Source organism: Lygodium microphyllum, chromosome 16, assembly GCF_053477565.2.
Source record: "Lygodium microphyllum isolate KBCC chromosome 16, Lygodium_microphyllum_v1.1.10, whole genome shotgun sequence".
Classification (NCBI taxonomy): domain Eukaryota; kingdom Viridiplantae; phylum Streptophyta; class Polypodiopsida; order Schizaeales; family Lygodiaceae; genus Lygodium; species Lygodium microphyllum.
Window position 1 is genome coordinate 138,431,673 of NC_141150.1, and position 25,267 is coordinate 138,456,939.

General features: G+C 41.2%; 1 protein-coding gene across 2 annotated transcripts; it reads left to right on the forward strand.

The window, feature by feature from the left end:
• Window positions 1-979: 979 nt before the first annotated feature.
• On the forward strand, window positions 980-25,267 carry LOC148023492 (Class II aaRS and biotin synthetases superfamily protein). 2 transcript variants are annotated; one of them, XM_087696480.1, is made up of 13 exons: window positions 980-1,128; window positions 1,288-1,452; window positions 1,535-1,611; window positions 15,436-15,528; window positions 16,273-16,389; window positions 18,485-18,672; window positions 20,767-20,833; window positions 22,688-22,810; window positions 22,910-23,062; window positions 23,157-23,441; window positions 23,873-24,091; window positions 24,518-24,611; window positions 24,686-25,267. In XM_087696480.1, the coding sequence occupies exons 1-13, from the start codon at window positions 1,050-1,052 to the stop codon at window positions 24,748-24,750; spliced, it is 1,725 nt and encodes a 574-aa protein (XP_087552606.1). In that variant the 5' UTR covers window positions 980-1,049; the 3' UTR covers window positions 24,751-25,267. The 2 variants fall into 2 exon arrangements, with proteins under 2 accessions (XP_087552606.1, XP_087552607.1); XM_087696481.1 differs by having other exon boundaries at window positions 1,004-1,128; window positions 1,295-1,452.

Sequence of the window (25,267 nt, forward strand, 5' to 3'; positions counted from 1 at the left end):
GATGAAGACCTTTGTGGCTAGTTTTCAATGGCCCAAGGAAGGATTCACAAGAGACAAAAGGCGCTTTAGTGTGAATTTTTTCTCCATCCAATGAGAATACTTATCCATGGGTCACTGAGATATGTTCGAGGAAAGATTCTATTGTGCCATGGAAAATTGGAGAATGATATCACCATATACCAAATGCTCCTTTTGTTGTAGGTTGGAATAAAGTGCTAAAATGTGCAGTATTGTGACATTTTAGGGTTGGCAATTAAGTTTAGGGTTTCACATGTGCACTCGAATAAATTGAACCCACTCGACATACAAATAAATGCTTTTGGTAAAGGTTAACCTGTTTATATCCATTCAACTTTTATTCAGTTTGGTGCATATTTCTTTTCTTCTAAAGTGAAGTTACATAAGACAATTAATTAGTAGTTTGTAGGGCTAAACTAAATCTTCTAAGGATTTCTTAGGATTAAGTCGTAGTTTGTTCTTTAGAGGGTTCTCCAACCAACACTATGTAGCCGTTATTGTGAGAGGATTTCTTGGAAACCAGATGTAAAAGTGGTTTTTGTTTTCTAGGAAACCTATTTTCTTCACATTAGGGCTAGCCTAGAAAGCCTATATGTTAAAACATACAAAAAAGTGAGACCTTAATCCAAAATAAGGATTGAAAAAAGTCATTTTTTAGGACCTTTCCTAAAGTAAGATATGGCTTATGGCTTTCTAGTAAGGAAGCACCCGAGCTATGTTCTCAAAGGGGAAGGGGATTTGCACCAAAAACCAAAAACCACTTAGGTGATTTGGAAGGGTTTCCAGTTTTAAGGAAACAATTTCAGAAAACGCCCATCAAACCTAGTGGGCTGTGGGTGGCACTGTTGGGTGGACTTTGGTTTAAGGGTTTCCAGTTTTAAGGAAACAATTTCAGAAAACACCCATCAAACCTAGTGGGCTGTGGGTGGCACTGTTGGGTGGACTTTGGTTGCCAAAAATTGGGATCCTTTTTCTCTCTCACGCGCGCACGCACGCACGCATTCCCCCCTCCTTCGTTCTTCTTCTCTCGTATGTGGGGGAAGTGGTGTTTCCAATCAAGCGGGCCTCTCTGTCGCTCCGTCTATTCCTTCGCCTCGCGAGACTCTGCAGGTGACGGCTTTTCATCTCCGGCCCCCCTTTCCTTCTCTCACACACACACTTTCATCTCTAGCCCCCCTTTTCTTCTCTCTCTCTCTCTCTCACACACACACACACACACACACACACACAGAGCTCCTCCTTACGGCTGACTCTACACCTCTCGTGTAGCGTGCAGGAGCAGCTCGTATCTGCTAAGGAGGATGAGTAGCGAGGCAGCCGTGCTGAATGGGAGCAATGGTGAGCAGGCGGAGCCAATGAAGAAGAAGGAGCAGCAAGCCAAAAAGCCCCCTAAAGAGAAAAAAGAACCTGCTAAGGACAAAGCTCCCTCCGGTGGTAATGGATCCTTGTCTGAAACGAATCACGTTTGATACTTCTGTATTTAGAAGGTACGAAGTCCAACTTCCTCCTTTTGTAGGCAAGGAGGTCAAGAAAGAAACAAAGCTTGGACTGACTGCAAAGAAGAATGAAAATTTTGGAGATTGGTATTCGCAGGTCGGTTTTTGATGTTAGCATTGCTTTTCCTTCAAGTTTAAATCTTCATTTGCTAGATCAGGTCCCAAATCAATGTTTGTGGAGCGGATACAGTGCATAGAGTATAAAATGTTAGGATTGGAAGTGGTTGCATCTTCTTGAGGCTGGATTGTTTACTGTATGTACAGATTTGTATTTACTGGTTTGATTACGTAACCATGGTTATGTTTGATTTTCAAACCTCTGTTACCTTGGGTAAGAGCTAGTAATAGGGTTTAATTTGGTAATACAATTCCCATGTTCCAAAATCTTTGATTGCTGTATAGCTGCGTGAAACTAATCATTGAAACAAAGGCAACATGGAAACTAGCTTTGGGAGGAATTAAATGGAGCAACAAAGGTGGGAAACTCAAAAAGTGCTCGGGCATTAGCAAACTAAGAAGGGAAACGTTCAAGCACAAGGCTAAAGTTCCCACCTCCAAAGGTCATATGTACTTATGTATATACATATGAGAGAGAGAGAGAGAGAGAGAGAGAGAGAGAGAGAGAGAGAGAGAGAGAGAGAGAGAGAGAGAGAGAGAGAGAGAGAGATGCCAAAGCCTCTAGCAAGTAGATTGTTATGATCTAGCTAGATATTGAAAAGGCTTTTGATCACATTAGCTAGTCTTTTGTATGCAATTTATGTCTACCATGGGTTTTGGTCCTTGCATGACTTCGCTTATTGATACCACCAATCAGGATGTTGTGGCACATGTTACACTTATTGGGGGATCATGGATGAAATTAACCTATCTCGTTCTCTTCATCAAGGATGATCTCTTAGTCCTTTAATGTTCGCATTGGTCACTCACTTGAAGCTCACTTTGCTAGGTAAGTTGGTTGATGATGGGGAGAACATTGGTTTAACTCTTCCTAGCTCTTCCTAGTGGTACTCAACTTTTGGGTCAATCTCAAGCAAATGATTCATTTATGCGTCTTAAGATTGTCTAGACCAATGTGAATAGGCCAACGACTATTTTGAGGTTGTTTGGTTTTGCATCAAGGCTTCATATCAATGCTCGGAAGGCTACATTGATTTCTTATGCATAGTTAGATTTGCAAGTTTTGGGCTGCTAGGGTGTGGATGCTTCCAAAGGTAAAATTACCCAGCACTTTAATTATCCCATTGGTGTATATTTGGCTTCTCGGGCATGATTGTCTCCAGGCCTAATCATAGTTTCCGTATGTAGGTCTTTTCTTTGTTGTATGCTGTTATACAGCTTCCTATAGGTCCTTTTCTCATAGTTAAGGGAAATCCTTCAAGAGAAACTGAAATATAAGTGGCAAATCTTGAGGAGGGAAATTAGAAATGCCACATCATTGAGAAAGGGGGTGAGGGAGGAGAAAGTGGGCAGAGAAGCTTAGATACTCAAAAATTAGAACACAAGTTTCATATTAGGAATTGAAACTTTCTTCCAAAAAGCACTTCAAGAGGCGTAAGTCCAAAGGAGCTCTTGGATGCATACAAGGATTTTGAAATATAATAAACCTTACTAATTGCGAAGAAAGAATATGAAGTACAAGATTGCTCTCTCTCTCTCCCCCCCTTTCTTTTTTTTAAATGTATGTCCTTGTCTTTAGTTATTGTAGGAACATCATCTTCATCATCCTCTTCCTCATAGGCTCATATTTGCATCATGTATAAAATGTATAAATCAAGAATTCTATTATTTTTATGAGGTCCTTCACATAGATACGCACATGCACAACCTGTGTTTTAATTGCTAATAAATCTTAAGAAGGTAATAGATAAGTATGACATTGCAAATAGGTTGGTGGAGCAGTGTGGACTTAGGATATATGCTAAGATAAATAGTGGACCTACCCACATTAACACATGTAGAATTTATTCGCAATTTTAATCCTAACAACAAGACAACTCTACTTGGGCTTTCGATCAATAATGAGCAAAAAAGTTTCCAAAGTTATACTTTCATCCCAATGAGTAGAAGATGCCTTAGGAATTAAAGAGGGGCTGGAAAATATGACAAGTTGAAGAAAGACCTCATTGTTGCAAAAAGATGGGATGGCAAACTAGAATTGAAGCAGGATGGGGTGTCGTTAAGCACTACACATGGGGAGAACTTGTGGGTCATCGCTCAAGTTTCCCATTATACATTGACTTAGAATAGGCCTAGTTCATACACCACTAGGATTCCTAAGAGATCAATAGAAGATATCATGGCAAGGGGGATAGTGAAGCAAAATTTAAATGACTTATGGCTTGATATGATATGCGAAGTAGTTACCAAGGCTTACAAGGTTCTATAGAAATACTTGAAAGTGTATTGACTTTATCTTTGTTAGAAAACATAGGTTTACATTGGCAAAAATGGGGTCATTTGCTATTGGAATCCCTAGGCGATTTTTTTCTCTCCTTTGTGTGGATGTGAGTGAAGCTATTCCAAAGACTCTAATGTTGATGATGAGCAAACTTAAGTGAGAATTTCGATAAGCAAGTTTTAAAACTAAGCTAAGTTTGCATCGTAGTTTTCCCACCATACCACGATATCCACATAGAATCTACAACATAATATTAATAGATCTTTAGGTCTTATTAATTAACATTGCAATATTAAAACATGGTTTCATTGATCTTTTAAAAAGATAGATTACCCGCCACTTTGAGCATTAGGCCATTCAAATACTCCCTGCTTATTGTAGTAGCTTGAAACTTGATCTTTCACTAATCTATGTTGCTTAGGAGTAGAAACCAACTTTTGAAGAGTCGAAGAGCAACATTCATATTTGCTTGGAGAACTCTATCCTTGACACTTGTGTTTAAACTCAAGATTCAACAGTTAAGTTGAATAATGTAGTAGTGAGTAATATTGATTGCACCTACTTTTGCAAGTTTTTAAATGACCCATTATCTAGTTCAATTGGTCTCAATGATAAAATGTTTTCTATCATCTGATCCATTGACTCATAAATATTTTCAATGTAGATAACATCTCTGTCCACATAGAGTAAAAGCTTTATAGTGGGCAAGCAAAGAGGTAATTATTTCACCTTGAGTCAATAACACAATTGTGCCATAGCTACAAGAAATAGACTAATCTTTCATATTGGACTAGCTACCGCTTGCTTAAGTGCCGGTCTCATGTTGCATGAATGGTAAAGCATTAGGATGTTTCATACAATCAGGTCTTTATATACTTTAGCAACTCTTTTTTTGAAAGCTTTGAAAGATGCCTCAAGTGGGTGTATAATGGGTGTGTGAGTTCAAAGGTTGGATAATCTCACTATGTTCTTACTAATAGTGATAATACTTTCTATCCATGGCAAAGTACCAAGATACTTTTAGAAAATTGATCAAGATAATACACTATGTATGGACTCCATTTAATGCTAGGATATTTGCTCTCTAACAATCCACTTGCTACTTTTTCAGTGGTCTTTTCATTTGATACAAAATATATAATATTTTGTGGATTCATAGTTTAAAGTTCACTCCAATTTTTCATAAGATAGGTTGTTTGTTGTTGTGCACCAGTTTAGCAACCAAAGTCTTAACACATTAAGTTTTAGTTGTGTTGCATTAATTTCTAATTTTGATTTCATTAGCAATGTTGTAAGGGCTTTATTTGTATTTTTGGACACTTATTTCACTTGATGGATAAATGCTTCAAAATCCCCTATAAATAGGAGATGTGGACATTCTCCCACACGTCATTCATTTTTCATTAAATTATTCTTCCTTAGAAGTGTCGTTGATGTTCACTCCCCTATAGGAGGATATCTATATTTCTTATGCTACTAGAATGACAAATGGGCTTAATGATTTAATAAAAGTGGACTCTAATTTTGGTATCCCTAGCTCTTGGCATAGTGACGGTGGCACTAGCGATAAAAGATAACATTGGGACATATGGTGGACAAGTATGTGTGTTGTGTGGTACAAGGATAGTGCAAAATGAATAAGATCTAGCGAAACTTTTATTAAATTGAAAGTTTGCACTTTAGATTTGAGTTACATTGAAAATTTTGCTTAGTAAGCACTCACTTAGGGCATTTATATCATAAAGCAAGCCTTGAGCTTAAGTTTAGTCTAGGAAGCAACTCATTTATGATTAATCATCAAGTCATTAATTAGCCCTTAATAACAAATGAGATTCATTCAAGGAGCAACTGGTTATTCATTTAGAAACTTAATCTTGGTTATGTGAGGCTATTCCTTTATCATTCTTGTGGTTTTAGAGAGTTGCAGTAGCAAGAGGAGATATTGTGAATTTACAATACTTAAAGATTGAAAATTAATATTTAATTATGGATAATGTTGGAAATGTCAGAGTGCAGCGGTGCGGAAGCGTAGGACTGAGAGAGAGAGAATGCAGAGAGAGAAGAGAGAGAAAGAGACAGTGGAAGATGAAGATCTGCTGTATAAAGTGTGCTGTATACAAAGATATGCAGATATATACACGGTCGCAGTGCGCTGGACTGCGTGTCTCCACCTCGACGATGCAACCTGCTGTTCACCTCGAAGTCCGCTGCAGTCTGCACTGTCTCTTGTCTGAAATCTGCGATCAGAGACGGAATCTGCGTGTGCCACCAGTCTGTAATCTGCGAGCAGAAAAGTGCGTGTAGATTGCAGAAATCTCGGCTATAAATAGCCAGAAAACAGGCGCCAGAAATAGCAGGTCGGCTGCATTAAATGCAGCCGACTATACTGCAGTCAGTCGGACTGCCACGTCGGACTGCCACGTGGCAGTCCGACTGTACAGTCCGACTGGACTGTGCAGTCCGACCAGGGCGATGATCTCTAAATCCTCCATCGCAAAAGAAACCAAGAGCTCTTATACATATCTCTGCTGAGAGATGAAAATCCCCCTCTGAGACTGATAAATCTCATGGCCTAAAAAGAAATGGAGTAGACCCAAGTCCCTCATCTCGAACGTCCGATGTAAAGCTGCCTTCGTCTCTTGGACCTTCTGTGCATGATCACCTGTGACAATCAAATCATCAACATACAACACAAAAAGCACACAACCATCCTCGGAAGTGTGTACATATAGCTGCGGATCGGCCTTAGAATGCCGATATTCGAATTGTGACTGAAGGAACGAATCAATCTTCTCGTTCCATGCACGCGGAGTCTGCTTGAGGCCATACAAGGCCTTCTTCAACATGTAGACTTTCCCATTTGAAGATCCAAAGTCAAGAGGCTGCTCGACATAGATCTCCTCCTTCAAATCACCATTGAGGAAGGCCGACTTCACATCCAACTGATAGACAGGCCATCTCCTATGGCCAGCCAAGGCAAGAACAGCTCGAATACTCACCATACAAGTAGTGGGGGCAAAAGCATCATGACAATCAATCCCTGGGCGCTGTGCAAAACCTTTAGCAACAAGGCGAGCCTTGTGCTTGTCCAAAGAACCATCGCTAAGGTACTTGGTCTTGAAGACCCATTTGACGCCAATCATCTTCGTATGCGGGGGGCGTGGCACGAGTGACCAAGTGCCATTCCTCTCAATAGCCTCCAACTCGGCTTTAATAGCTTTCTTCCATGGTGCGGACTGTAAAGGCTCCTTCACGGAGGTGGGCTCTCGATCCTACATAATACGGGTCATCAAACAATAGTTAGAGCAAACAAGCTTCGTAGAATGTGCTTGGTGCCTCCGTGACCGCCGCGGACCATCCTGCGGTCCCCACTCCTCAGGACCCCCTCGATCCCTGAATCATGGAGTGTGTCACGGGCCCAATGAGGGGAGGCCGGACCTCTCCTCGTCTCTCTCCATCAGCTGAAGACTCTGGGATATCCACCGGTGGTAACTCCTCGGGGGTGACCAGTGGAACAGTAGACTCTGTGTCAGAAACAGAATCAGAATCAAAAGACACGGGCTCCAGAGGAATCGTTGCAAGAGCCCAACTCTCCCTTGGATATCTAAGAACGGGATGCTTCTCACCCACTGATATGGATGGAACCTCCATAAACCGCACATCTCGACTAGTGTACACATCCCGCTTAACGGGATCATACAAACGATAGCCTTGGGACTGGGAGCTGTAGCCAACAAATACCTGTCTTCGGGAAGCTGCTTCAAATTTATCACGATGAGCCTTGGGAATGTGAACATAGGCATCACACCCAAAGACCCTAAAATAAGAAACATCGGGCTTAGTCTCAAAGTAAGCCTCAAAAGGTGTCATCCCATCAACGGCTGAAGTGGAGGATCGATTAAGGATGTGGACTGCAGTAGCCACAGCCTCAGCCCACAGAAACTGAGGTGTCTGTCAGTGCTTCATCATGGTGCACGCCATCTCGATCACACTGTGGTTTTTCCGTTCAAGAATGCCATTTTCTTGAGGAGTGTTGGTATTAGCAAACTCCTGGTGAATACCTTTATCTGCACAAAAACGAGCAAACTCATTAGAAACAAATTCACCACCCTTGTCGGATCGCAAGGTCTTCAATCTCCGGCATGATCAGTTCTCCTCAAAGAGAAGCCAATCCTTGAAGTGGGAGAAAGCTTCTGACTTCAATGCCAAAAAATAGGCCCATGTCATCCTGCTGTAGTTATCTACGATCAGCATGAAGTACGAGCTCCCGCGCAAGGACTCGTTCCTCATAGGGCCACAAAGATCCATAGATACAAGCTCCATCGGTGAAGTAGACCGCTGTGAAGCTTTGTGGGGAATGGCATCCCTATGCTGCTTCCCACGAATGCAGGAGACGCATGGCTGCTGGCTCACCACTATATCCGGCAACCCTCGAACAAGCTGTCCACGTGACGCCCTCCGAAGAGAATCATAGTTGAGGTGATCAAACCGAGCATGCCATAGCTCTGACTGTGTCTGAGAGGTAAGAAGAAGAGTAGAGAGGGCGGTGGAAGACTTCAATTTGTAGATGCCATGCCCTTCTCCTCATATCCAGATGAGAGAACTATCCTAGACCCACGATCAAGGACTCGCACCGAATCACTGTCAAACTCCACCAAAAGTCCAAGGGAACAAATCTTGTGAACTGACAGAAGATGATATCCTAAACCTGGTACATGCAAGACCTCGGAGGTATGGATACCATCGTGTCCATCTGGAATAAGCTGCATCTCACCTCGTCCTGCAATAGATACTGAAGAGCTATCTCCAATGAGAATCTGCCCACGCGAGGGTCGCAACTGGGCAACACCATCTGATGAAGGAGTCATGTGCCGGGAGGCACCACTGTCAACGATCCACTCTCGAGCCTGGGGAGCTGTCATCGCAGCATCAGAAGCATTCGGTGTAGAGTCCTCAATGACAGCTAAATGAAGAAATGCAGCTAATGAGGGTGCAGCCACCGCTCCAGAATCCTTCGTGTCCTTCTTGTCTTTGTCAGGGCAATCCTTCTTCCAATGGCCAGTCTTTCCACAAATATTGCATGTGGATTCTTTGTCCTTGTCCTTGTCCTTCTTTGACTTGTTATCCTCCTTCTTCTTTTTTTGGTCCTTCCCCTTCTTCTGAGAGGCTTGACCTGTCAGGGCCTCCGACTTGGAAGCATTCTGTCCCTTGAGTTGTTCCTCTTGGTCCAAGACCATAGGAACCAACTCTTCCCACCGAAGAGTGGACTCACGCCCTGAAGCAATAAGGGCGGAGTAGAAAGCACCGAATTGTGGCGGCAACTGGGACAAGAGTGTGATCGCCATGTCTTCGGAGGAAATTGGCTTCCCCGCATTCTGAACCTGCATCTGAAGCTATCTAAGCTTGTTGATGTGCTCCCGCAACGAAGAAGACTTGTTCACGGACAAGGTCCGCATCTGTACCTCCAAAGAAACCCGCTTCATAAGGGTCATCCGGTTATACATTTGATCAAGCTCCAGCCATATCTCCCGAGCCACCGTCAAGTGCTCGATGTGAGCTATCACGGCTGTAGTACAAGACAGAAAAAGAAAGGAACGAATCCTGGCATTCAGTTTGTCCCAGTGAGACTGAGCCTTGGCCAACTCCGCACGAGCATCGGAAGAGAGTTTGGACTCATCTCTCACCGAGGGCTGGTCGATCTCCTCCTGTACAAGCTCCTCCAAATCATAGGACTCAAGGATGGCCAACATCATGACGCGCCAGATGCGGTAGTTGTCGCCATCGAGCTTCTGATCTGCGGGAAGAGCCGGTAAGACAGGCACCTTTCGGTCCATAATCGTCTGGAACTCCAAGTCAATCTCGGTAGACATCTTCACCTGTAATGCCTTCACAAACGCAAAAGCAGCCCCCTCTGACTGTGATAACTCAGCCTGCTAGGGCTCTTCCGCGTCCTGAAACTTCTTCACCCGCCGGAGGCGATGAAAAAGCAAAACCTGCACTTGAAAGCTGAAAACTCAAACTTCCTCCTCGTCAAACAGTAGTAAACAGCAGCAAATCCACCACCTGGACTCCTTTCCTGCGCGCCCACACTCGCTTCAGCCTTGTTCCGAGGCGCAGCCCTCCTGCCTGCCCTCAAACGCTGAAAACACAGCCTTTTGTCGCGATAGAAACTCCTCTTCAGGTTGGTTCTGCACTCAGTCAGCCCTTCAACTCTGCTTTGATACCATGTCAGAGTGCAGCGGTGCGGAAGCGTAGAACTGAGAGAGAGAGAACGCAGAGAGAGAGAAGAGAGAGAAAGAGAGAGTGGAAGATGAAGATCTGCTGTATAAAGTGTGCTGTATACAAAGATATGCAGATATATACACGGGTGCAGTGCGCTGGACTGCGTGTCTACACCTCGACGATGCAACCTGCTGTTCACCTCGAAGTCCGCTGCAGTCTGCATTGTCTCCTGTCTGAAATCTGCGAACAGAGACGGAATCTGCGCGTGCCACCAGTCTGTAATCTGCGAGTAGAAAAGTGTGTGTAGACTGCAGAAATCTCGGCTATAAATAGCCAGAAAACAGGCTCCAGAAATAGCAGGTCGGCTGCATTAAATGCAGCTGACTGTACTGCAGTCAGTCGGACTGCCACGTGGCAGTCCGACTGTACAGTCCGACTGGACTGTGCAGTCTGACCAGGGCGATCTTTAATAGAAAAGCCATTTGGGAAGACTACCACTTGTCAAAAATGCCCATGCAAGATTGAAAAACATCTTTTGAGATTGGAGAGAGATATTTTTAGACATTTAGCTTGCAAGAGAGAGGGAAGAGATGTTGCTGGTTTGATCTGCAGTCACTGGAGGGCCTTTTGAGGCAGCTAGGGGCATGAGAAGACCAATCAATAGTAGATGACAATATCTACAAGCTATTGAGACATGATAATAGCAGTAAATGACTGATTTCAGCATTCTCTCTCATCTCCCCACCTTTCTACAGCCTTGCTCCGAAGATTACAGCATTGAGACCATTAAAGGCTGAGAAATTTCAGATTTCTTTGTTGTAAACCCTAATCTGTAGTAGAAATTAGGATTTAGCAGCAGCTTGGAAAAGTGTGCAAGAAATTGGAAGCTCCAAGTCTTGGATTCAATAGGGTTGATGCTGTTCAAGTGGACGGACCAACAAATCAATGAATTTGGGGCATTTTTCCATTCCCATTAAAGCGGGTGAAGATCAATTGATTGCTAAATCAAGTGGCAAATCGGATTGAAGACTTGTTGGTCGTTTTGGATAGCAAGGAGAGTTGAAATACGAAAGATATTGGGAAAATCCCATTGTACATCATCTTCTTCTTGAATTAAGTTAAAGAGATACCGAAAAGGGCGCTAGTTTTGGGGCCAACAGGGTGTTCATTGTCCAAGATTGTGAGTTAATTTGCATTTCTCAGTTTTGTAATAAATATTGTTGTTGCAACTAAGTTGTATTCAAGGAATTACCACCCATCCACAGAAGGAAGGTTGGTTTTAATTTGCATATCCTAGTTTCATATTGAATGGCTCATTGCTTGAATAACCTATCGAAGGATATTGGTACCTTGTCATGGATTGCACCTATCATAGAGCAAGGAGCTCAAATGGTTAGCTTTGTTTTGAATCACCAATTTCTTTGCCATCAGTTGTCTTTGTGGTCGAAGAAGATGCTTTTAAAATACTTTGATACTAGGCTTGTCTTTAACTTCTTGATGCTAGTTAGACGAAGAGAAATATAGTGGTGCCTTGTGGCAGTTATTTCTTAGTGATAAGTTTACGTGATTAGCATTGGCAGATAGATACTCCTATAGGTATCTTATGCTTGGAGAAAGCAAATAACTCGACTTTTTGGGATGATATAAAGTGAATAGATGCTACGGTATCACCTATTGTGCAGTTATTGAGGGTTATGGATGCTATGCGGCCTTGCATTGGCAAGGTGTATAAGGCTATGGATAGGTTGAATGAAAAGCTAGAGGAGTCCGGACCAAATGATAAGGCATATGAGGAGATACGCCATTTAGTTGTGACAAGGTGGAACTCCTATAGCTCACCCATACATGCAGTTGCACTTATTGTGGATCTTGAGTTCCAGGGCAAGGATCGGGAGAATGACATTGAGATTATGGATGCATGGAGACTTATATTGTCTCGTTTAGTACTTGATCATGGTACTAGACGAAAGATCAGAGACCAGCTTTCATGTTATAGGATCTTTCGGGATTCTTTTGGTTGTGGGGGTGCACAGGAGGATCGTTGTAAGATTGGGGCAGTTTTGCGGTGGGACAACTATGGTTTAAATGGTTTTGAGTTGCAGCAACTAGCCATGTGTATTTGGAGTCAACTAGTTAGCTTCTCTAGTTTGGAGCAATTGTGGAGTACATATGCTCAAATTGCTTCAAAGAAGAGGAATGGTCTTGGTGTGGAGAGGGCAAACGATTTGGTATTTGTTAGTGTTAATTTAAGGATGTTATGGGATAGTATGACAGCAAAGCCCGATCCAATCATAGAGTGGGAGATGCCGCAAGAAGAAGAGACATGCTAATGTTCAGGGAGATGCGGCAGTTCATGGTACACATGATGATGAGGTTGGAAATTTAGGGGCAACTGGAGTAGCCTTAGATGATGATGATCTTTGATTTAGTTTGCTTATCATGAGTCTCATGACACATACATAATCATTGATGATAGTGTGACACTGTTGAGCTAAAACACGCTGTTCAGTTGATTAGCATTTTTAAACAGCTCCAAAACACACTTAATTAATAAAAAACCCTAAAACGAGGAGCAGTCCAAGAGAGTTTCGATGGTCCCTCAAAAATCCTAATTCTTTGGGGCACCCTTCAACATCTATAAATAGATAGGCCGCCCCCATTTAGCCTTATCCCTCTCGTGCAGGTTTCTCACCTTTGTGTGCAGATCTCAGCCGTCAATCTTCCACCACGTGGCGGTCTAGCCTTTACGACTGCTGCTATTACCTCGTTCTACTGCTATGTTTTACTATGACGTTCTATTGTGGCATTCTACTGCTACGTTTTGTTGCTTTGCCCACATCATCAAGCATCATCCTTTGCAGTCGCCTTAGTCTCCTCACACTTTGGTGATCAACGTTTGGTGTTTCTCTCACTTTGTTGCTCTGATTGGTGGTCACAACACTTGGGATCCGTTTTCGGTGGACGTCACTCTCCGACACATTGCTCTACCCTTGAGTATCTATACACTCTTACATTCATTTGCAATAGTCATTCACTTCAAAGTTGTGCTCTTCTCTCCCTTCTTCTATTTGTGTTTGAGTTTTGAGTTTTGCGTTTAGGATTTGAGTTTTGCTTTCTGTGTTTGTGTCCGTCTCTTTGTGTTTCTGTTGTGGTTGTACACTCTGTGTTTCCTCAGTGCAAACCCTAGCAGCTTTCTTCACAGACACTTGGGCCGTTGTGCCATGCAGACATTACATTTGTACTTGTAGTCTTGCAATTTCCCTTTGGGCTATTTTGGCATTTCGCTTTCGGCTTCGGTCTAGAGATTAGACTTCATATTTATAGTTTTTTTTGGCAATGGGCATGTTTCAGCTTAGACTTTAAAGTTTAGCTCATTGTTCATTGTTTTATGGCATATGTATTATGCGTTTTATAATTCACTAGCTAGACTCTTGAGCCTCGTTAGTTGTAATTCAATTTATAGTGACTACTTTTAGAATGATGCATGATATCTTTGAAGCTAAAACTTAAAATGATTTGTCCTTGTGGATTATATAGTTTGGCTTTAAGACTCCACATGGATTATGAGTGAAATATTAATTTTTTAAATGTTGCTGCCGTTCCCACGTCCCCGTCACTATCCCCCTCCCCGTTTCCCATTCTTGTTCTCATTCCCCGTTTCATGTTTCTATGGGTGAGGCAAGTTTGGCATGACTTGATCACTTAAAGCTAGTTACTCAGATCATTGGAAAGCTTTGTTTGCATGTATGCATGTACAGAGTTATGTGGATAGTGAGGGATTTCATATTATGCCCTTAGAAGGCTGTGATGTTTTATTTTGTGTGCCTCGGTCTTTTCTAGAACGTATGGGCTTTCTTTTTCCAGGTCAAGTTTGAGGCATTCCAACACTTTCATGACCATAGGAGCATGGTAGTGAGGCAGTTTGATTGTGAGAGTAGATTGGGGTGGGAAATTTACCTCCCATGAGTATTGACGGTATTATTCTTGTCATGCCATTTATGTGGAGTACGCTTGTGTTGACATACCATCAGAGAACAGTATGATACGACGTAATAAGACACCGTTGGAGATGGCCTGTTACACGCTCGAGCATCTTGGGCTGCTTCATTACCTTTGGGCCAAGGTTGTGGCCATATTTGCAATTGGTCTCCGACTGCATCTTTCATAACATGACTTTTTATGAGGCTTTTCTTGGGAGATCCATTGGTTTCTTATTTTTCCTGTTGAGAGCCCTACACACTTTCAATGAGGAACATTAGGAGCTTTGTCTGAGGCCAATGATTTTGATCACTTTGTCGTTTGACCCTATTTGTAAGCTCCATCCCGCTTTTCAGTCCAGGATGTCCGATAGGATTTGATCACTATCTTGGAGGAGTTTTGGTTAATAGTCTTGTCAGTTGGACAAAATTCACTTCAATCGTTGACTTATTCTGTTTTCCACATTCTCTCTCCTAGTGCTCTCATTGTGGCCATGCTCTGTAGCACATGCATTGGCCAAGCCTGTATCAGCTTTCCTTCATTGTTCAGCTGAGTTTCTCTTATTGTCTGTATTGTTTCTCATGTTGTATGCATGTATCCTTTTCTGCTGTCACACTAATATTAGCATCGTAATCATCTCATGAATTATATCCAAGCAGTGTAACCATTAAATTTAGGACTTTCTCGGTACAAATAATCAAGACCTTGTATATGTGAATAGTTGATCCATTTGAGCAGGCTTTGGACACTATCATGATCCCCTAGTTCATTATGCCTTAGACCTTTCTCAATGTGCTTTGGTCTCCTAGTTTGTTCTTATAACTCATCCATGCTTTCAGCATCCTCTCTTTATCCCTTGAGCCTAACCTTAGAATCTATGCACCCTCCAGCAAGTAGGCCAATTGGTATTGCTTATTTTGAGCAACTTATGGTCCTCCCATGTAGGTCCAATAACAGACATGCTCTCTTATTTCCTAATTATGGGAGATGGGTCTTTCAAAATTTCATAAGGTATTGTCATCAATCCAGTTAAAGATTAAGAGCAAGAATGAGAGTTAGGGACAAGAATGGGGGCCGCTTGCTTAGGAATTGTGCTTATGATTACTTGATTATAAATGAGGAATCATAGGAAATGGTAATTCCTTATTTTGGTTTGAAGATTATGATTATGGCGCCTTAAGCTTGGTGTATAACTCCTTGTGTCCTAAATTTTTGTGTTATATTTGAGTGGCAATGCTAGTTTGAAAGCTGCTTGGCCTTTGTTTTAACATATCTTTTCATGTCAATATTGGGAATTAATATTTCATAACCTTTGAACTGCAGGTCGTTGTTGAGAGTGGAATGATTGAATACTATGATGTTTCAGGATGTTATATCCTCCGTCCTTGGGCATATTCAATTTGGGAGACGCTCAAGGTACAAATCATGTTGGGAAATCATACATTTCATGATTTGCTTGTGCATTTTCTTTTACTGATTTCACATTCTTCATCTTAGTTTGATTTCCTTAACCACCAGTATGGTGAGTGGTGCATAAATGAAGGTACAAGTCTTCATGATATTTAAAGGACAATTGATAAAAGGTGAAAATAGAAAAGGAAATACAAAGGCTAGCTGATAGAAGGGAGTGATGTTATGTCAATTCTATCCAGGGGAAGATTTGTAATGTCAAATATGTCATTGGCTGGAATGACAAATGCATGATCAAACACAAGCACATGATTGTATTTGTAAATGGCAAAGGAACCTTTGTTCTATATCCAGTATGCATCTATGGTTTCCTCCTGTGGGGAAGAGGTGGATATTTCCAAGACTTTTACTGTTTTTGTTGTATGCAACCTCAGGCTGGAGTTGAATGATGGCAGAATAATTCTGATCAAAATACATTCTGCATGAAGTCTTGTTGTAAGGCAATCTGTTGAATGCAAAAAATTTGATGCATTTGATTTTCTTTTACAAACTTGAGGTGCGCACTGCTCGTATAATTGCATACAGCTGCATTGTATTTGCTGTTGAATCACTAATTGAAAAGATGGCATTTGTGATTTTCTGCCCATTTCATTCATATTAGTTACTGCTGCCATTGGTTTTTTCCTTTTACTGGAAGTGATGCAGCTGTACATTCTCATACAAAAAATGTGGTCCTTGTTTTTTTGGCAGGATTTCTTTGATTCAGAAATTAAAAAATTAGGCATCCAAAATTCATATTTTCCACTTTTTGTATCTGAACAAGCTTTGACAAAGGAGAAAGATCACATTGAAGGATTTGCTCCTGAGGTAGTTGACTGCTCAAGCACGAGCCTACTCCTTTACTTTGCAGGGTCATTTGATAATGCTTGTTGGTATTAGATATTCAATATGCCAGGCAAAAAAACTGGCTTTATCTTTGAGCATTTTCATAATACTAGAATGTGCTTTGGTTGGCCAAAATTGTACAGGAACCTTTTGTCTGAGAAAAAAGTAGCTGTGCTTTTACAATTCATTTGTTGTTTCTTATTGGGTCAGTCCATTGTTAAGAATGGTCTTTGCAATAAGTCAGTTGATAAGACTATTCTTAGGGTCACGGATGCAGACTTTTGCCAAAGCACGGATTTATAGAAATGGTTGAAACAGGTCTTTGCCTCTTCCATACATGTACCTTTTAGATCAGCAGTTATGTATTGACAATCCACTTATTATTTCCTACTTTGACGTCTCAATTTTGATTATCAGCTCTGCAGTCAGTTATTATGGCTGTTTGAAGGAATTTGGGATTATGAATTCTGCAGTAACTCAACTACCTAAGCTGTTCAAACATAAAAAACGTGGTGTTGCTGTGCAGAGTTGGCTTTTGACCAATAGCTAAATTATTAACTACACATGCCAAACATGTTTGGGGTCTTCCTGTTGGAGATCAGTAGATGTAAGGGTACCATTCTCATCCTTATAATCACACTTCCTTCTAAGCACAATGATCTAGTATGCCTTACACTACTTGGAGAACAGTACATGTAAGGGTACCATTCTCATCCTTATAATTACACTTCCTTCTAAGCACAATGATCTAGTATGCCTTACACTACTTGGACATGGATACGAGCCATATATTTACGACAGGTTCAAGAGATAGTTTGGTGTCTTCTAGCTATTGTTGGCTGCTCAGTGGACTTGGGTGACGTATCATCTTCCACAAAGGTTGGTTGGAGAAGCGGTAGAGCTCTTGAATATACATTTGCTCCTTTACAGCATGCTCTCTAGATGTTCCACACGACTTGTAAGATTGCTTACTCCAACAAAAAGTTCTTCAGGGTACTAGTGCTTCAGAAATTTAATCTCTTGTTTTGAATGTTCAAGCTCCCCCCTCAAAACCAACACCACTAAACACACACACAACCCCCAACAAACCCCCCCCCCCCCCCCCCCCCGTTCTTGTGGCGCCCCGGCCCCGTTTTTTTTGTTTTTTGTGTTTGGGTACGTAATTTTTCTTACACTAGCCTGCTCCACTATATTCACTAAGTTTACATGCATGTATATACTTATGTATATAAAGTGCCATTGAAACTCTTGTGCTGATTTCATGTTAGACTGTTTTGCCATGTCTCATTTCTGTCCGTGAATTATGTCCATAGTCAGGTTACATGTCTCTTTTATCATTTATGGTATCTTTACCTTATTCAGTAGTCAGACATAATATACAAATCCAAGTCGTGTCTTTATAACTGGCAAAGAAATGTGTGTTTCTCTCTATTTAGCCTGTCAGAATTAGTTCCAAGTAGTGCCTTTATAGTTGGCCAAAGAGTATTTGGGAAGGAGAGCGTTATCTTTCTATTTAGCCACTCAGAATTTGCTCCTCCGATGCAGTTTCATCTTAGTTTTGTGCCCATATATAGTAGGTGCTGACTTTGTTTTAGATTCATAGATTTAAGAGAAGTCTGTATGACACATAGGCACCAACACATTAAGGCCCCAGCATATGGTTTTGGTTTTGGTAATAGGAGTGACTTCCTGTATGAGGGAATGCATCCATTGTGTCGATGCTATCCTCAAACTGTAGAAAGAAGCACAATTTTGTTGTTGCAAGTCAAGTCAAATGAAGTGATACTTATAAAAAAACAAGGATAATTTTAGATTCATAGATTTAAGTGAGGGCTGTATAACCCATAGGCACCAACATATTAAGGCCCCAGCATATAGTTTTGGTTTTGGCAGTAGGAGTAACTTCCTCTATGGGGGAATGCATCGATTGTGTCAATGGTATCCTCAAACTGTAGAAAGAAGCACAATTTTGTTGTTGCAAGTCAAGTCAAATGAAGTGATACTTGTAAACAAACAAGGATCTTGGTCGTAAAACCAGAGACACATCAGTCAGTTACAACTAGGATTCATTTGGCAGGTTGCTTGGGTCACAAAATCTGGTAACACTGAACTGGAGGTTCCAATTGCCATCCGGCCAACCAGTGAGACAGTGATGTATCCAATTTTTGCAAAATGGATCAGGGGACACCGTGATCTTCCATTACGACTGAATCAATGGTGCAATGTTGTCCGATGGGAGTTCAAGCACCCTACTCCATTTATAAGGTAAAATCTTGCTAGCAGTGCAATGGTTGCATGACGAATTAGGAATCTGTTTCTTTTTGGACTGTTGATATGAAAGTGTGGATGCTGGAAGCTCATGCCTGAATCCATGCTGGTGTTGCATCGAGGGCTATATTTAATCAAATGTATGGATGCGTAACTTGTAGAATTTCACAATGTTTTCAGAGCATGTACTATTCTTCTAGTTTTACTTCAATGTAACTGGTATATGGGCAAAGGCAAAACTTTTTATGCTTATTAGTGACATGTTTCAATGCTGACTTGTGATGTGTACTTTTGGGGGTTGGGCACTTGAAGATGGCGTCCTTGTGAGCCTGAAGCAAATATTCCACACATGTTTGTCCTAACTGGTCCAACATGCTTTTTGATGGAGAGTGTGTGGACAACTCGTATATAGTAATGTCAGCAGATGTGGATGCCTGGAGATTGGCTTCTTTGGAGCTGAGCCAGGACCATGATGCTGGCCAATGTAAAGAAACGCTAGAGCACACAAAGAGAAACACAATGCTCAGATGAAGAATGAATGAATATGATACTATAGGGGCTTCAAATCTCTGTGTTTGGAGGACCAGGGATGAGGTGAGCTGAGATGGTGTTGAAGATGCCAGAGAACAGTTCTGAGGGTTTGTTGTACTCGACACTGATCCCAAAACCCTGCAGCAGCAGTCCACTGGTGCCGATGATGATGTTGGCAGCAGTGCATGCAGTGAAACACAGTCCTGATGATGTCTCCAAGAAGCAAAACACGGATTGCACACAGAGAAACAGCAGCTTTACAAGCAGCAGATGGAGGACTCGATGATGTCAGTTGACAGCTGTTGTGTCCAGAAAATGCAGGCTGGTCTGGTTAAAACATGCCTGCAGCAGGTCATGGTGATGATGGGCAGCAGGCGACAGCTTGATGATGGCTATGGGCTGGGCGGTGACAGAATGATGATCTCCAGCTAATGACAGTGTCCTCTAGCCAGGGTGGCAGCAGAAATACAGCTAGGCAGCAGTGGAGATGGGCGATGGCTGAAGACTGAAGGTTTGATGATGAAGGGTCAGGGATTGAAGTGCATGCCCACAACATGCTCTATTAATAGACGATTTTTGGGTGGTTGTCCTAGTGCTAAAAAATAATGCCTTTAATTTTTGGTACTTAGCTTGAATTACCTTTTTGGGGCTGTTTTGAGGAGAGTAAAATATGCATTAATGCACAATAATTACAGACACTTTATAGCAAAAGGGACAAAAAGGGCAATTAGTGCATGCCTTGACTTTAGTGGTTCAACACCATTGGTCAAGCCGAAAAAGGTCCCAAGCAGTAGAGGGCTTTAATTACTTTTTTGGGGTTGTCTTAAGGAGAGTAACATAAGCAGTAATGCACAATAATCTTTAATTAGTGCATGCCTTGAATTTAGTAGCTTAACACCCTTTCTCAAGCCCAAAAGGGTCCCGAGATGGAGGGAAAGTCACGTCTCCACTCTCTTTTGTTGATCTTAGATTTTTCATTCAATTTCTTTTCAATGCAATCTATGAACAACAAGACATAAGGATTATCCATAATCCCCCATAAAAGAACCATTGCCAGGCAAGGGTGTTGGTAAGAAACTATAGAAGAAGGAAGGTGATGAGGTAGATGAAGAAAAGCTGTAGTGGAACTGTCAGACTGCCATAGTGAAGGTAAGCATAATAGCTATGAATATTTAAAATTTCACTTCAAAGACGCAATACATTGATAAAAGCAACGTGTACGTCTGTTCTAAATTTTAAACTCAAGGAATAAGTCTGAAGATAATGTGGACTATATATATGTCATGACTGATTTGACTCATAGAAGAAATACAAATATGAAGGATGACCATAGTAAAGTTGCACCAAAAATGCCAAAGTCTTCTGTCTAAACCATGGTGTATATGTCATAATGATCGATCATTGTAAGTAAAAAACCAAAGACTGATAAACAGAAGCAAGTTGCAACACTTTTTAAGAAAGATTACCATCCATAGGTAACAAGGGTTGAACATTCCTTTTGTCCAAACAGAGATCAATCTTACTTTATCCTAAGGCCATGTTCGTTGGTTCTTGTCACAGGAGTCGCGAATTTCTTTGGCAAGAAGGCCATACAGCTTTTGCTACTAAACAGGAGGCAGATGAAGAGGTATGTCTTGTGTCCAATGGTGGTCTTCCTTGACAATTTGTTTATGCAGTTTTCATCTGATTAAATTAGGTTGCAAAAAGTTTTCTATGCTAGAATGCACTGCGTTACTTAATTGATTCTGTTTGTTAAGGTACCTTTCAAACAAGACGTATTTACTTGTTTCATTTGAACTTTTTGAGAAATATGCAGCAGGAAAAGAGAGCTAAATTTATCAACAAAAAGTTGTTCATCCTGAAACATTTGCATGACTTTCTCCACTCTATTGCATAAAGTAGTCCTCTGAAGTGTCAGAGTTGTGGGAACTCTTGTTATAAACTAGATTGCTAAAATCCTGGTGTCCTCTGCACATTGCACCCCCATAAATTGACCACAAGTGATGAAGGAGGTGGTTTGGGCCATTATATTAATCATTACTGGTGCTCAATTATAGCCATTAGATCAATCATAAATATGGCCTTAGAGGCTCATTCAAAGTATGGAAAGGGTTGAGGGTTATGTATGATTAGCTTGCATGTTGCCTATTTTGGCCTCTAGCACTCCTCAAGTGTTGGACGTGACAGGATTCTTAGCATATTATCATGCAGGGCCTATGCAAGTACTAAAGCATTGTGAATGCTAAAATATAAGAAAACATGATGCTTATTCACATTTTTTCATGTACGAAGATGCCTTCCTAGTGTTTTTGCCGGATCTTTGAGCTTTGCATCTATCATCCAACTAGAGGCTGCCAGGCATCCTTCTTGTGCATGACCTGTGTACCATGCTACTGATATTACAAACATTGGTGTCCCACCTTTTGTAGGAAACTGAAGCTTTCCCACCTTTGGTAGGAAACTGGAGCTTTGTAAAGGCATGTGGCTGCATCGATTGGACTGATTGATTGGTGAGAGGATGGGCTGGCTATGGTGGAGGCATCCAACTGTTGCGGAGTGCTGTATATAATTTTGATAACCTTTTTATGACTCAGTTTGCTGAAATGTTATGGACTGCCCGCCGAATAGTGGGGGCTAGTGGCATGAAAATATGAATATTCATGTCTTATGGCTTTGGCCTTCATAGTGAGTGACACTGGCAGCACACTCCGAGAAGTTTTGCTTGCCAAAATATCATTAGAGAAAATTTTTGCCGATGAAGCTGACCAACTGTGGAAATCACTACACAAGCAGTCTGTACTTTTGGCTAGAATCTAATCATTACAAAAGAAGCCTTGTAACTTGTCTTGCTAAATTTGAAGCATGGATCCATGCCTAGGCGCATTAGCTTTTGTTACCCTTGGTCACAACAATATTTGGAAAGGCACTGTCTTAAAGGCAATGTGAAGATGGTTGCTACAGCAATGGTCCCCCTATTGTTGTGCAGCTTGCTTCAAGGTTGTGGAAGTCACACTCTGTGTACAAGCATGATTGATATCAAATAGTTTGGAAACGAGAAGTAAAGTAGAACAAACAGTTCCCCTTGTCTGCAATTTTACTTTGGGCACCCGGCTAGATTATGATAAAGCTTGAATAAGGTCTTGTACTTGATACTACTTCTAGAGGGAAGACTTCAATATCTGAGCATTTTTGTTTTCCTAAGGTACAAGGTTGGCAAAATTAGTTCCCTCTTATGTCAGTTGTACATGTAAAGGTGCTGTTACAGGAAAAAAATTCTTATTTGAAAGGCTGCTAGAGTTGCTCTTGTTTTTTGTTGGGTATCAAACTAATGTTAAGATAGTCCTAGAACAATTTATATATGAAGAGTGTCTGGCAGTTATCAAAGGAATCAAGTGCGAGACGGAAAAGTTTGTTGGTGGTCTGTTTGTTGTTGGTGGTCTGTTTTTTCTGGTATGCAAACTAATGCTGCTGAAATGTTCAGGTTAAGACAGTCTTAGAACTTTATAGAAGAATATATGAAGAGTTTTTGGCAGTACCAGTTATCAAAGGTATAAAGAGCGAGATGGAAAAGTTTGCTGGAGGTCTTTATACAACTACTGTCGAGGTATATGTGCTGGTGGTCTTTATATGACCATTGGTGAGGTCAGTTTTTGCCTTTGCTTCACGTCAAGAAGCATTAAAGAATTAACTCTTTGTTTTTCAGGCCTTCATTCCAAATACTGGGCGAGGTATACAAGGAGCCACATCTCATTGTCTTGGTCAAAACTTTTCAAAGATGTTTGAGATTTACTTTGAAGATGAGAAACGTGAAAGGTCAATGGTGTGGCAGAACTCATGGGCATTCACCACAAGAGTGGTAATGTTTCTGATGAGGTTTTAACAATTTGAGTCCCATTGTTTATTGCAACATGGAGAGCCTTCAAATTCAATCTTTTAACCGCCTTTTTCAGATTGGAGTAATGGTTATGATCCATGGAGATGACAAGGGGCTGGTTTTACCCCCTCGAGTTGCACCACTGCAGGTGGTGGTGATACCTGTTCCCTTCAAAAACGTAGACCCAAGTCTTATGTTAGATTGTTGCAGTGAAGTGGCTCAGAAGCTGAGAGCAGTGGGTCTGAGGGTTAAGGAGGATACTAGAGACAATTATTCACCTGGGTGGAAATATTCTGATTGGGAACTGAAGGGAGTCCCACTTCGTATTGAGATAGGCCCTAAGGATGTTGAAAAGCGGCAGGTACATGTCGTTTTATTAAGATGTGTCTTTAAATAAACCAGAAGTTGATATTTCATATTCATTTGCGATTAGCATGGATTAAGTCAAGGTCCTAGATGATATAGCATACTGCGTACTTATTGGTATATTAACTAAACCAGAAGTTGATATTTCATATTCATTTGCGATTAGCATGGATTAAGTCAAGGTCCTAGATGATGTAGCATATTGTGTACGTTTTGGTACATTGACCAGCAACTATATATTGCCTGGAATTCGTGAAAAGACGATCCTGCTGTTATCTCTACACATTTTATGCAAGTGCAACTTCTACATAGCTGACTAGCAACTATTTTCTAATTCTCAATTGACTTTCCATTAAATCAATCTCTAGTTGATGAGTGTATTGAATGCACAAATCTATTTATACAGCCTTTCTCTTCTTTGACCAGGTTAGAATGGTGAGAAGAGACAACTTTGATAAAGAAGATGTGCCTATGGAAGATGTTGCAAAGAGAGCTTCAGCTTTATTAGAAGAAATTCAAGAAAATCTTCTGAAGAAGGCAAGAGAAGAGCGGGATCTCTGCGTTAAAAAAGTAGATAACTGGAATGACTTTATTCAAGCTTTGAATGACAAAAAAATGGTTCTTGCTCCCTGGTGTGATGACAAGGTAGGGCATCTGGGTCTGGATCTCAGAAACTCGTTGATTCATGGTCTGAAGAAAAGTGATTTTTCGTTCACTTCATTATGGGAACGTTGGTTTAAAGAAAGTGCCAGTACATATGTTTCTCAAGTTGTCCATGTGCTATGCACTGGTATCATTAATTTGGTGGTGAACATTTAGATTGTAGTGCAAATACAGTTTGTTAAGGAGATGCTCTATTTGTGCATGGTACAAGTTCATTAATAGTAGTACATATTATTGTGACCACCTGGATCCTTTGTGATCCACTCAATCCTTAGCCCTCTGTTTTAAGAAAGTAGAGAGTAAATTGAAAGTTGAAAGACTTTGAATTAATTAGGAGACTAATTGCGGTGGATGTACGTGCATGTGTATAATGACTTTATAACAGACCAGACTTTTGGATGGTTGTAGGAAGTAGAAGAAGATGTCAAAGCTCGTACAAAGGGAGAGTTAGGTGCTGCCAAAACACTCTGCATGCCTTTTGATCAGCCGGACCTGCCTGAGGGTAAAGCTAAGTCAGCAGTCCACAAATTCCTCACATAAAATTATAGGCTGTGCTAATGTTGTCTTATTCTGCAGGTACTGTTTGCTTTGCCTCAGGAAAGCCAGCAAAAAAGTGGGCCCTTTGGGGAAGGAGTTACTGAATTTCCGTTACTTACCTGTGTCTCGTAGTGCATACATTTTTGACTGGCTCCACCATTCAACACATCTTCGAGAACGGTGACCAGAAGGCACTTTTTAACCTATTATTTGTGCTGCTGCAATACAGAGCAAGGTTATATTAATCAGTGGAAGTTCTTGTGTTGTCTCACTTCATTCAAGGTCAAATATAAATGTGACCAATGTTTCAGTTTTCCGTCTTGACAACGCCTACTATTGATTCAAGGTCATACGCAAGTGTGGCTGCTGCTTTGTTTACTTATTTGAAGAGCTAAACATGAAGTATGGCAACCAATAGAACTGAACAGAATCCTGCCTGTTTATTCATTGTTTCCGGTGGTTTCAGCAAGCCAATTTTTCTGTATGCTATAATTTTATGCCTTAGCATCAGCATTGCTCGTTCTGTCTAGTGGCAGCACCTGTGTTTGTGTCTAAAGGTGGAGAGATGACCGATCTTCAATTCATACAATGTGGTCTGTTAACACCTCTTTTCTTTGTCGA